This window comes from Sminthopsis crassicaudata, chromosome 2 (assembly GCF_048593235.1).
Source record: "Sminthopsis crassicaudata isolate SCR6 chromosome 2, ASM4859323v1, whole genome shotgun sequence".
In the NCBI taxonomy this organism is placed as follows: domain Eukaryota; kingdom Metazoa; phylum Chordata; class Mammalia; order Dasyuromorphia; family Dasyuridae; genus Sminthopsis; species Sminthopsis crassicaudata.
In genome coordinates, this window is record NC_133618.1 from 342641044 (window position 1) to 342654702 (window position 13659).

At 33.6% G+C, this 13659-nt stretch overlaps 1 protein-coding gene across 10 annotated transcripts in view; it reads left to right on the forward strand.

Annotated features, from left to right (window-relative positions):
* LOC141556459 (metastasis-associated protein MTA1) overlaps positions 1 to 13659 on the forward strand; it is a 610678-nt gene that overhangs the window by 176041 nt on the left and 420978 nt on the right. For all 10 annotated transcript variants that reach the window (XM_074290610.1, XM_074290601.1, XM_074290609.1 and 7 more), the window contains one exon: positions 10856 to 10992. In XM_074290610.1, coding sequence (XP_074146711.1) covers positions 10856 to 10992 — 137 coding nt within the window. The remainder of the gene's footprint in view (positions 1 to 10855; positions 10993 to 13659) is intronic.

The window sequence follows — 13659 nt, forward strand, 5'->3', positions numbered from 1 at the left end:
TTTTATCTTGCCTTTTGGTTTTTGGGTTTTTTTTTCTCAAATAAGTATTATTGCTGTCTTTTGTTTTTTATATTAGTTTCCCCCAGTTTTCTCTCCTCCCCCTCCCAGAGAGGCAATCTGTATTTTAAAAATAGCATTTTCATAAATAAAAAAATGAAAAAGAACTGGATATAGTAAAAGAGAGAGAAAATATTTATAATGTGCAATACATGTAAACCTCCATCTCTGCAAAGATGTGCACTGGGAGTATCTTCTCATATCTCTTATTTAAAGTCATTCTTGTTCTTTATATTTTCTAACATCTACTTTAGGTTTTGAGGAAGGGGGGGAGTTCTTTCCATTTAAACTGTTGTAATTATTATGTGTATTATTTTTCTTGTCTCTGTTGACTTCACAGTGCATCATTTTAGATAAACTTTTCCATGTTTCTTTGTATTCATCACATTGATTGTTAATTGGATTAATGCTATGTTAATATATAATATAATAAATAGCATAGCACATATAATGTATCATGTATCATAATGGAGCATGATACATTAAAGTAACATAGTTAGATGATATAATAATATGAAAAAATGTTATCTATCGTACACATTACACACATATTTCTTAAATGGTATAATACAAATGATATATTAACTTTGCTGTTTTCTGCTTTCTTAGACACTATTGATTTCCATTATTTCTGATTCTCCCTTTTCATTGATCTACTACATCTCTTTGTTTTAGACAATACCAATGGTTTTGGTGACTGCTACTTTATAATATAGTTTAAAATCTGGAAGTTCTCTTCTTCCTTCATTCTTAATTATTTTAATCATTTCCTTTTCTAGTCTAGATTCTTCCCCCCACTGGATTTTGTTAGTATTTTATCAGATTCTGAAAGTATCCCTTATGTTCATATAGCATTAAAAAAACTTTGGAGGGGAGGCAGAGCCAAAATGTCTGAGAGTAGACACATTTCTTTCTGACTTCCTCTGAGTTTACTCAAATAAACAGCAGATTAAGCCTCTGAACTGGTTTTGGAGTGACAGAACCCACAAATATTTGAAGTACAACAAATTTCCAGAAGCAGATACTGTGAAAGAACTTCATTAAAGGTCTGTTTCAATTGGGCAGTGGGAGAAACTGCCTAGACCGCAGTGTAGGGAGCCTGGGGCAAGAAGCTGGGAAGGGAAGCCAGGGCATGGTAGCATCTGCACACTGAGGAATCTACTGCAAATCTAAGGCTACTCTGTCCTGGTTATAAACCAGTGAATCAGCAGATTAGCTGTAAGACACCCAGAGCAAATACAAAGGCATACTGAGTCCCTGAACCCCAGAAGAATGTGGGACATAGCCATGCCTGTCCAGCATTTGAAACAGCACTACTGGCTCCATGGCAAACTAAAGCAGCTATTACCCCTTTGCCTTAAGAGCAGACCCAACCTTTAAAAAAAAAAATAAGCAAAAAGAACTCAGACCATAGATAGCTTTTATGAAGAAAGAGAACAGACCTTATACCCTGAGAATCTTAAAGGCAAATCAGCTCCAGATTAAGCCCCACACGGTGATATGAGTTGGTCCTCATTTCACAAGCGTCTCTAAGAATTCAAAAAAGATCTTAAAAGAGAGTTAGAAGAAAAATGGGGAAAGGAAATGAGATCTTTGCAAGAAGTTATGGAAAAGAAAAACCAAAAATTATCTGAAGAAAACTCCTTTAAAAATAGATTTCACAAAATGAAAAAGGCAAATAACTCCTTACAAAATAGATTTGATGAAATGAAAAAAGCATATAACTTCGTACAAAATAGATATGAAAAAGAAACCAATTCGTTGAAAAACAGAATTTGTGAAATGGAAAAAATGCAATGAACAAAACAATAGCCAAATGCAAAAGGAAGTAAAAAAATAAATCACTAAAAATCAGAATTGAACAAATTGAAAGTGAGACTTCAGGAATCAATCAAATAACCCCCCCCAAAAAAAAAGAAATAATAGAAGAAAATATAAAATACATAATTGGAAAAACTGACCTGGAAAATAAATCTAGGAGAAACAATCTAAGAATTATTGGCCTTCCTGAAAACCATAATGGAAAAAAAGAGTATAGACATCATCTTTCAGGAAATCATCAAGGAAAACTGATCGGATAGATGTCCTTGGACCAAAAGGTAAAATGTCCACTGAAAGAATTCATCAATTACCTCCTCCTAAGAGAAACCCCAAAATGAAAACTCCAAGGAACATCGTAACTAAATTCCAGAATTATCTAATTAAGGAGAAAATATTGCAAGTGGCCAAAGGAAACAATTAAAATATCAAAGAGCCACAATTAGGATTATTCAGACCTATCAGCTTCCACTTTTAAATATTGAAGGGCATGGAATCTGATATTCTGAAAGGCAAAAGAACTTGGATTGCACACAAAAATCAAATATCCAGCAAAATTGAGCATTATCTTTCAGGGGAAAATATGGACATTCAAAGAAACAGGTGAATGTTATCTATTTCTGATTAAAAGACCAGCACTGAATAGAAAATTTGATATTCAAATACAGAACTCAGCAGAAGCATAAAAAAGGTTAAAAGGAAAGAAAAAATAACTTTCTTTTAAAAGTTAAAAATGGGAATAATAAATATGGGAAGATGACATGTTTAACACTTGAGATCTGTTTTTCTCTTATAGGTATACTAAGAGGATACAAATATAATTAGATTTTTTTTTTTTATGATTTTAAGAAGAAACCAGAGGAGGAAAAATGATTCTACTGGAAGAAGAGAAAATTGTACTTAAAATGGGATAAATTACATCTCCTGAGGAGGCAAAAAAGATCTATTGCAACTGAGGGAAAGAGGAGAGGAGGAAGAATGTTAAGCCCAAGCTAGCTCCCTGGAGGCCTCAAGATTAGCCAGAGTCAGGATAAGTAAAAGTCCTTAGTCTTTAGGGGGAGGAGTGAAAGAAGCAGGCAAATTGCCAGGAGTTTAGCCAAAGATCTCTAATCAATTCTGGAGTCCAGACTTTCCACCTCTCTCCTCCTAGTCTTGCCCACCAAGTGAAGTCTGGCCTCTCTCACCCCACCCTCAAATCCTTGCCTTCGATTATCTTTAAGACCAAACATTGAGTAAGCACCAAACTGAGAGAAGAGCCATTTATCCACACATATGCTAATAAAGTCATTATCTCACATTGAATAAGTAATTAGCCTTAAGTGCTGGGTTGTCTGATTCAAGTACACCTTTTCATAGTTTTAGCCCTTTACAGAAGAACATTGTGTGAATCTTACTCTCCTCAGATTTGGCTCAAAGAGAGAATATAAAATACATTTAGCTTCACAGAGAAGCTTGTCTCACCCTGTAGGGAAGTAGGAAAAGAGGAAAAGGAGGGCTGAGGCTAATAGAAGGAAAAACAAAAATAGAAGGGGAAAGGTATATGAAAGGGGGGGGCTGCAAAGGGGGAGCACTATTTGAGGGAGGGAGAAAACTGACAAAATACTTGGGAGGAAGGAAAGGGGAAAAGGGAATAGAAAAATATAAGGGGGGGGATAAACAAGACAGCAGGAAATATAGAGTAATTTTATCTGTGAATGTGAATGTGAGTGGGGGTGAACTCTCCCATAAAATGGAATTGGATAGCAGACTGGATTAAAACCCAGAATCCTACAATTTGTTGTTTAAAAGAAACTCATTTAAAGCTGAGAGATACATTTACAGTAAAGGTAAAAGGCTGAAGCAGAATCTTATGCTTCAGCTGAGATTAAAAAATAAATAAAGCAGGGGTAGCAATCCTGATCTCAGATCAAGGTAAAGCAAAAATAGATCTAATTAAAAGAGATAAGGAAGGAAACTACAACTTACTTAAAGGTACCATAGATAATGAAGTAATATCAATATTAAACAAATATACACCAAGTGGTATAGCATCTAGATTCTTAGAGGAGAAGTTAAAAGAGCTGGCAGGAATTAGATAGTAAAACTATGCTAGTGGGGAATTGCAATGTTGCTCTCTCAGAACTAGATAAATCAAACCACAAAATAAATAAGAAGTGTAGGAGGTAAATAGAATCCTAGAAAAGTTAGGGGTAATAGACATTTAGAGAAAATGTCTATTTCAGGACACCAGTCCTGAAGTCAGGAGGACCTGAGTTCAAATATGGTCTTTGATACTTAACACTTCCTAGCTGTGTGATCCTGGGCAAATCACTTAACCCCAATTGCCTTAGCAAAAAGAAAGAAAGAAAATTGAATAAAGACAGAAAGGAATATATTTTTTTCTTGGCAGTACATGGAACCTATATAAAAGTTAACTTTATATTAGAACAGAAAGGCAGAAATAGTAGTACATTTTCCTCTGGTCATGATGCAATAAAAATTACATGCAATAAAAGGCCAGGGGAAAATAGACCAAAAATTAAGTGGAAACTAAACAGTCTAATCCTAAAGAATGAGTGGATGAAACACAATAATTTCATCCAAGAGAATGACATATCAAAGAGAAAACAAACCAAAATTTGTGGGATGCAGCCAGAGCAGATATTAGGGGAAATCTTATTTCCCACCTGCAAAATATAGAGAAAGAGAAGATCAATGAATTGGGTTTGCTTTTTACTCATTGTCATTATTTCTACATGACTTAAGAGAGTTATTTTTCCTTATTGAATATATCATATTTCTCCTTTATCATCTTTCTCTTTGTATTTCCCTACATTTTATAATTTAATACCACAAAAAATATTAATTCACCTGTTGGCAGCTTGTTAATAAAGTTTGGTCTATGATATATAGACCTTTTTTCCCAACATCATTTCTGTTTTAATTTGGCTTTTTTCTTTTTCTTCATGAATTTCTTCAAGAAGAAATTTCTTAATGATTTCTTTGTTGTTATTTTGCTATTGTTGTCCTTGATTGCTGCATTTGTTTACCCTTCTTGTACTTCTATTATAATGAGTTATTTGAGAAGCATAACTTTTCTTCCTCCTGAAATCTTTAGCAATTTCATTTTTTCTTCTTATTTTCCCTTTTTTATTACATTCTGAGTCCCTCTCCCTTGATGGCAGTTTACCAACCTAGCTAGGTCTTGGCTTCTAGTGTCTAAGGAAATAGAATTGGACTTTTTCTTTAAGGCTTACTAGAGTCTAATGCAGTCTCACATATATATCCTGCCCCAGTTCCTTGGCTGTTCTTTGTTGCATCTTAGAGCATTACTGCTCTTAGTAAGGCTAAGCATAGCTTTATAAAATTTCTCTTTAGATCTCTGCAACACTGGGAGGTTATAGTGAAGAGTTCAGTTCTGTTGCAAGCTTAAGGGTCACCTTTTGTGACCAATTATGGTTCGTGGTAAAGGAGATATTGATTATGTTTAAGCTTAAGAATTAGTTCATCAAATTTTTACTTCGTTTAGGTTGTTAGTGTTGTAGACTGTAGAGATAGCTGAACTTAAATAATCTGGTGCATAATTTTTGTTTTATAATAATTTGGGATGTTAATGAAGATTAGATAAATGGTCTAGCCCTACATCTTTTTCATTGTCTAACTAGAAACTTATTGCCCTCTCTTCATGATAGGTCTACGTAGTCATTTATGATTTTTTGAAATTTTGGTCCAGATACTAAAAACATTAATCATAGTTTTCTGAGCTTAATGACTCTTTCTCTTTCATTTGTTTTCCACATATTTCTCTTCATTTTTTCTGATTATTCATATAGTTCTTACAGACATTTTATTTTTCCCATTGAGTCAATAATTATTATTGTTGCAGAATCATTCTCTGCTTTGCAGTAGTATTTGTTTGTTTCCCTGTCAATATACTCTTTGATTTATTTAACTCTCCAGCTTTAGTTTCTTAATTGGGTTTGTACTAGGATTGACATGGCCTGGTCTTGATCTCTATTCCACGGGTTCTTGCATGACTTCTGTCTCCCAGGACTAGGCCTTTTTAAATCACTGAGGTTTAGAGAATCATATCTTCTGTGACATTTTAGGACAAAGTGTTTAGTACCTCCCTTGATCAACTGAGTTCTTCTGCTCTGAACACTTGAGAGTCACTGAGCCACTAGTCTGAGTTGACCATTCTGGCCATTGCTGCTCCCTGAGGCTTCAAAAGCCTCCAACATAGAACTGGGTCTTTCTTGGGGCCCTCTCAGCTCCTGCTGTCTCTAGACACAGTCTTGGAGTTCACATATTTCTGGCCTCTATTTTCTGGAATACAGTTTTTTTATCTCTGCTACTACTGGATTTGCCAGCAACCTACTTTCTATTATGCACATATTTCTGGCTAGCTTTTTGTGCTGTTCTAGGATGAATGAAATCAATTCTAGTTCTCATTAGATTTCTTGATCCAAAAATATGTCAGATTTTGCCTAGATTTCCTTTCATCTATCACAAAAGATTGAATGGTCACTTACATTTCTGTTCCATCAACCAATTCAGCTTTTTTAAGGTGAATCATATCCAAAACAGAATTTACCCTTATTGGTTCCACCACTTTTTGAAAGTGACATTCCTTCACTAGGCAAGTCATAAAGTTATTAGCTGCTCTGGATTTCTCAGAGAAAAAAATATCGTCAGTAGCTAATGGGGTAATTCAAGTTCCTCATATCACATAGAATGCTTTGCTCAATTTGTGATCCATTTCTCAAATTCCCTGCCTATTTCCTCTTTATGACACACTGGCCTATAGTAGCTTTCCAATACCAAAAGTACTTTTATTTTTCTTTCTTTTGTCCTTTGCCCAAATATTCTCCATCATACCTTTCTCTTCTTGTTTCCTAGATTTCTTCAAATGTGCTCCTGGCCATATTCCACTTCCTAATGCCTGTACCTCTCTTTCTATCTCCCAAAGCTTCCTTGGGCTAGAAAATGACTCACTGTATCTTCTTGATTTTTCTAGTAAGGATTCAGATTGATATGTTTTCTAGATTTTTGTTAACAATGTGTAAAGTGAAAGTTGGAATGCTTCCTTTTGCTCTTTGACTGTACTGACCTCTATCATCTAAAAGATTTCAGGAAGCTGTTTGAATTTCCTCTAAAATTGAGAAATAAACTCATATTTAGAGGTCTAAGAAATTTATTTTTCTCTCACCTATTGTTTTTGGCTCTCAACATAAATTTCCTTTCCTTTTCCTTTTCTAATGTATTTTTCTCAAAACACTCTGAGGTTTGATTGGACACTTTTATCACATTGATGGAGTTCTTCTAAAAATCACCCCATAGTTCTTTAAACATAGAGTGCCATGATCTAATATCCCATAAGCAGGGAGTCAAATATTTGCCCCTTATTTCTCTTTGCTTGGAGCAGAAATCATTTTTACCCATCTTTTAGCTGCACCAATATGATGCATGTCTGTCTAGCTATTCTAAATTAAGTTATCAGAGTAATGTAAAATGTTGTCAAAAAAAGATTGACTTTCCTTATAAGGATAGAATTGTCAAATACAGAACAAATATAAATATTGATGACTCTTCTCAGTTAAGCACCAAGGCCTTCCTTAGTCTCTCTTTTTCCCCCCTCAGAGATAATATTGTCAGGTGCCGATAAATATATCCTTCTCAGAATTGAGAATCTTGAGGACACTAGAATATCAGTGCCACTTTGATGCTATTGTTACCCAAATATGTATCCCAGTCATTTTTAAAAATTCCGTTTTCTTGGATTTTCCTACATATTACATCTCTTAAATTGTACAGTTTGCCTACCAAGCAAGTAGATTCTTTTTTTTTTTCCTAAATAGTCTAAGTCCTCCAGAAAAATCTGCTGGGCTTCCTTAATCTGTTGTGCTTTTTCCTATGCTAATTGCAATTCTTAGGACCATGTATGAAACAAAGAAACTTAAACTCTAGCTTCCTATGGGGTATTATACATGAGCATTCCTTGATTCCTAGGTGTTTTATAGTCCTTCCTCTTCCACAGCCTATTGATATCACAGGGCCTAAATAAACCCAAGTAATGTATACAGGCCTGACTATAACTTATCATAGAAATGCATTCTAGTTTTGGAATACAGTATGCACAAAAATGTAAAGAAAGTGGGCATTTTTTTTTCTGACTCATTTCAAGTGCAAAGAACAAGATGCTTCTCCCAGAATAAAGTCATCATTTTTAATCTCATCACCATGCTACTAAACTCAAGCCTGAACTGGTAACATCTTCCTTACTTTCCTCTCCCCTCTGATCAGAGGACTAAAGTATGCAGGACCAAAACTCCTTCCAATCTCTTCCTTTAGAGAGTGCAAAAACTGGAATTTCATCTCACTCTTCTTTGCATCTGCTGTTCTAGTATACAGGATGTCCCTCTGCTGGTACTCCATAGTGTCCCCTGATTTTTATTCCCCACTTTTTTGCCTCTTTTTGTATATTATCTTCCCCCTTTATATTGTAAGTTCCTGGAAGCAAAGGGCTATCTTTCCTTTTATTGTATTTCCAACACTTAGTGTAGTGCATAGTAGATAGGCACTTAATAATTACTGAATGCTGAACACGTGACAATTTTTTTTCTTTTTCTGTCTTTTTCTATTTTTTTCTTATTTTTATTTTAATTTTAAATAAATTACATATTTGAAAAATATTTATTGGATTAGATGGAAAAATAAATTAAAGAATAAATAGTTGGTCCATTATAGCTGGCATAGCGATCATAAAGGGGAGATAATAAATTGAGATAAGGCTAAAACATAAATAATGAAAAATTTTGCATGAAGCATTAATAGTTTGATTTTGTTGGAGTTCAGAATGTGAATAAATTTTCATGTGAAGGTTATATAGTATTTTAGATTAGAGCTGAGAAGATGAGTTCAGCTCCTATCTCTGGAACATACTTGTTAAACTCTTGACAAATAACTTAATTTTTTAATGTTCTTAGCAACTTCCTAAGACTGTAAAAGAAGATGCTGACTTGCATTAGTCGAAGGAATTTTACCATCTGAGTATTTCTTATGCAAATTAAATAACATCTAGTCCTTATGCCTGTGTTCAAGTAACTGCCTAATATTATTTCTTTTGATGGTCAATGCCCATTCCTTTTATTTTTGGCTCCGTATTGTAATTGTTACAATTTATGTTCACTTCCATGGATTGTACAAGCGATAAAAGACAACCAGCTATGGTTTCACACAAAGCAAATGCTGAAATATCCTAATACCTAATTTTCTATTTTAAACAATTCCTATAAAAGCAGTACACAGGAAAATCACTGAAAAAAGAATATGCATAAATAAGTAATTTTTTTACATGAGAAAAGTCCAAGATTGACAAAGTTTGCAGAAGCTAAGTTAATTGAATATTGCAATGCTGATTTAATTAATATAAAATTGAAGGAACTTTTGTTTCTGCAATAAGAATTCAAATTTGGGATAGGGCAAACTTTTTAAAAAGCAGCCATTAAAGAAGGGAAAGGAAATGTAATGGGACAGGTGAACAAACATGTTGCAACTGTGGGGACATGTAAATTGCACTGTCAAACCAGTTCAAGTTTCCTGATTTCTCATGGAAAATATTTTATCTGCTCATTTTTTCCTTCCAAACTTAAGTCCATCAAATTCGAATACATTGTTTCAATTGTTGAGTTTTTTGATTTGGTTTTCTTGGTGGTAGTATGACTCTAATTTTACTACTTTTTTCTTGCCCATAGCTCCACAATAAGTTGCCATTCACTCTTCTGTATTTCATCTCCGAAACAATCCTTCAATGCTTCAATGAATTGTTAGCTGGCCTTGCTAACAGGAATGTTATAGTTTCAAAATGTCTTCCATACATTTTAAGAGATTCTACAGGAATAGGTTCTATTTTGACACAGATTTCTTGCCCCGCCCCCCCCTTTTTTTTTGCAGTAGTAACTTGTTTATGGTTTATTTCAATACTTGTAACTTCCAGTCTCAACAAGATTTTTCCTAGGTACACCCATGGGTACAAGGTGCTAATTAAACAAAGATAAAGAACACAGTCCCTGCCCTCAAGGAATTTATACTTTAGTGGGATGAAACATTAAGCAAATATAATCCAAGTTAAAATGAGAAAAGTTTAAAAGCTTAAGAGAGTCATAAAACATGGGGGGAAAGTGAATTTTCCAATGGTTGGGAGGATCAGGAAAGTTGTGTTAATATAGGTGACTTAGTTTGGAGAAAGGAAAGGAAAAAAAAAAAAAGAAAAAGAGACAGAAAAAAGACAAAACAGTTCCTACTGTGAGTAGGAACTTTCTAATAGAAGAAAACATAAATAGGAATTGCCCTTCAAGTGGGCAAAATAGCTAGTGAGATGATAGAACAATGAAGAAATCAAGCTGAACTGAAATTATCTTTATTACATTCTTTAGATGTATAAATATTCTATTCACTTTCACAAAGGGAATTTTAGTCACATTATTTAAGAAGCAATCTAAACAGAGATAATTGATGAATATTATGAAACTTTAAAAGGAGGGTACTTTTGTTGAAGCATAATGTGACACTTAAGACATTGCTCCTAGATGGGTTTTATTTTATTTAGTTTCTTCTCTTTATTGACTTCTTTGAGCATTTTGGAAATCTGTGCATCTGCACACTTTTTAGTGGATGTAGTAAAAATTTACATATTGTCCTCTGTTGTACAGATAGATATACTGATCATTGTTTTGAATTAATTTCTTCAGATGTTGCTACCTCTACCAAACTAGGTATTTGTATAATTCTTAGTTTCCTAAGTCAACAAATTTTAAATTAAAGGACAAGTAGAGAGATAATTTTTAAAATTCATATAAGCCCCTCTAACCAAAGGTTGTTTATAAAGGGGATATGGGTGGTGGATGAAAGACTATAAAGAGAGATGAGAAAGAATCTAGTGTACCTTTATAAATAAAGAGTTTAACTACTGATATTCAAGAATAATTTTTGCTCATGCCAGAATCTGCTTCCACAAGAAGCCAGTCAGCAAGAAGACAGCCAGGAAACTGAACTCTCTACACTGGATATGTTCATTGAGAAGCTTCCACCAAGTGGGAAGATTACCAAGACAGAGTCTCTGATTATTCCTTCCACCAGGTAACATCTCTAATTACCATTCATGACAGTGCAAGTCCAGTAGAAATATATACAGTGATAAAGGAAAATCTGACTTTGAAACATTTATCTGACATTTGCAATCACTATTACTATACATGGTACTGATTTGTATCATAATTTCAGTGAGTTGCTATTTGACTCATTTTGTGTTGCAAGTTTTAAGTTATTTTTTTAAATCACTGTTGTGATTTGAAGACAATACATTTGATCCCACCTAGGGGAAAATTCTCATATCATCTAGAAATAGTATCCAAAATACAACTGTTTATGATGGTGCCAATAATGAAAATTTGTAGCATCTAATTGAGAAAGTTTTCAGCACTCAAATGAAGAAAAAATTTGAAGTAGACAAAAAAAAGTATAGAAAAGAACCAAGTTTAAAGATATATTCGAGAATGAGGACATTATGTATGTTTTTAGAAAAGAATTATGTTTTGTAGTGTGCTTTCTAGAGCCCCCAAATTGGGGTGCCAAAATATACTATGCTTTCTAGAGCCCCTACGCTAGGGTGTCAAAATATACCGTCCAGACTAGTTCTCTGAAGGATCTCAGGACCAGCCCATGTCTTTGGTCTTAATGGTCTAGTGATGAAAGCAGGAGTCCCACAAGAATGGTCAGAGATGGAGTCCATTTATTTCAAGTCCTTGTAGCCCTTAAATACCTTAGTACGATTATATTACTACAACACACTGAGCATGTGCCAACTATAGAGCCATTATAATCACTATATCACTACAGCACACTGCACAATTGCTAATTATGGTAGCATTACATCACCACAGCACCCTGGGTATGTGTTAACTATAAGCACCCTGCTATTGATATGTAAATTCTTCTTACTCTTATCCCTTGCTTCAAGTTAGAACACAGGTGGTCATGCCCTCCTTGACTTCTCAGGAAGGATGAGAGGCACCAAAGGGAAATGGGGAGGCAAATCAGACATTGTCACCAGGTTCCCTCTGGGCTGAAGAATGTTATACTTTACTCACTATCTGCAGCCCTCTACAATGTTTTATAAAATAATGAAAATAATTTAAGGGAGTAAATTATAAGATAGAGCATTTATTATGTTCCAGGGTGCTTTGTTATGCACTAGAGATAAAAATACAAGCAAAGAAGTTGATTCCTACCCTAAAAGAGCTTACAAAGAACCAAATGGAAGGTAGATAATAAATGCTATTTAAGTTCATAAAAAAATAATTATTTTCCCAATAAAATGACCAGGGAAATGTTTAAAGAAACAAATCCATAGTAGATAGTATTTTGATCATCAGAAGATAATTGGGAAGTACTTTTTTGGTCTAGAAAATAATGTTAGCTAAGATAAAGAGAGAAAAATTATAAGATAGGTTACAGCAACTTTGAGTAACCTGTCTTTCCTGGAGCAGAAAGTTTCGAACATAAGGGGATTGTGATAGATAAGGTTGAAAAGATGGGTTGATGTTGATGATGATAATGATAATACTAGTTTTCATAGAGTATTTTAGAGCACCATTAGGTGCTCTATTATTCACACTTTATAGATAGAGGCTAAGAGAAGTTAAGTGACTTGCACAGAGTCACACAGCTAGAAAGTATCTGTGACTGGCTTCAAACTTAAATCTTCCTGAATCCATATCCAGTTCTTCTTACACTGCCTTCCTACCTGCTTCAACCATTATCAGTACATAGTTAAATATTATCAGTGTGTCAGTTTGTTCTACTTGGAAAGAAACTAGGCTCAGATTGTTCCAAACAATGGAAACAACAGAAACCTATTACTAATTTTTGTCTTTTTCTTTTAGACAATAAAAAATATCATAATCAGTCTCATGCATTTTAAGTGCATATTTTAAGTGCATTTTAATATGATATTCACTGTGCTAGGCACTGAGATATAAGAACAAAGAATGAAACAATCCCTACTTGAGTTGGAGAGAGGAAAAACAATCATAACTATGAATGTGAATGGGATTGAACTCATACATTAAAAAGAATGACAAAATTAATTAGAAAACAAAACTCAATAATTTTATGTGTACAAGAAGCTCTTTAATATGCAAAGATTTTTGTAGAATTAATAATGAAGTGTTGGAGTAGAATTTATTCTGTCTTAGCCAAATAAAAACAGATAGGGATTCATGCTTTCAGGCAAGGCATACATAAATATACATAAAATTAAGAGAGAAAAGCAGTAACACTACATTGTACTTAAGATTACTTAAACTATGAAAGGATCAGTATTACATTTATATGTATTGATTAGCATATATCTAAATATCTAAAGAAAATTAAAGCATGGAATCAATTTAAGATTGATATTGTTTGTTGCCTTTTTTAAACTTAGACGCAGTTAAATAAGAAAAATGATGTGAAAAATGATGTATCTAACCTGAATTACATCTGAATCTAAATTAAAAAGCTAGATATGAGCTTGATTATTGAATTAAGACTTTTAACTACTGTTGACTACTTTTCACTATTATATTACTTTTATTACATTACAGACATGAAAATATTGTAGAGTATAAAGAATTTACAATTGCTAAAATCCTTAGTTTTAAACATATCCTTGACAATAAAAATGCAATAAAAATCATCGATAAAGTAAATATGAACAAATAATACATACTTAAAGATTAGATAGTTATCCTAAATAATTTATGT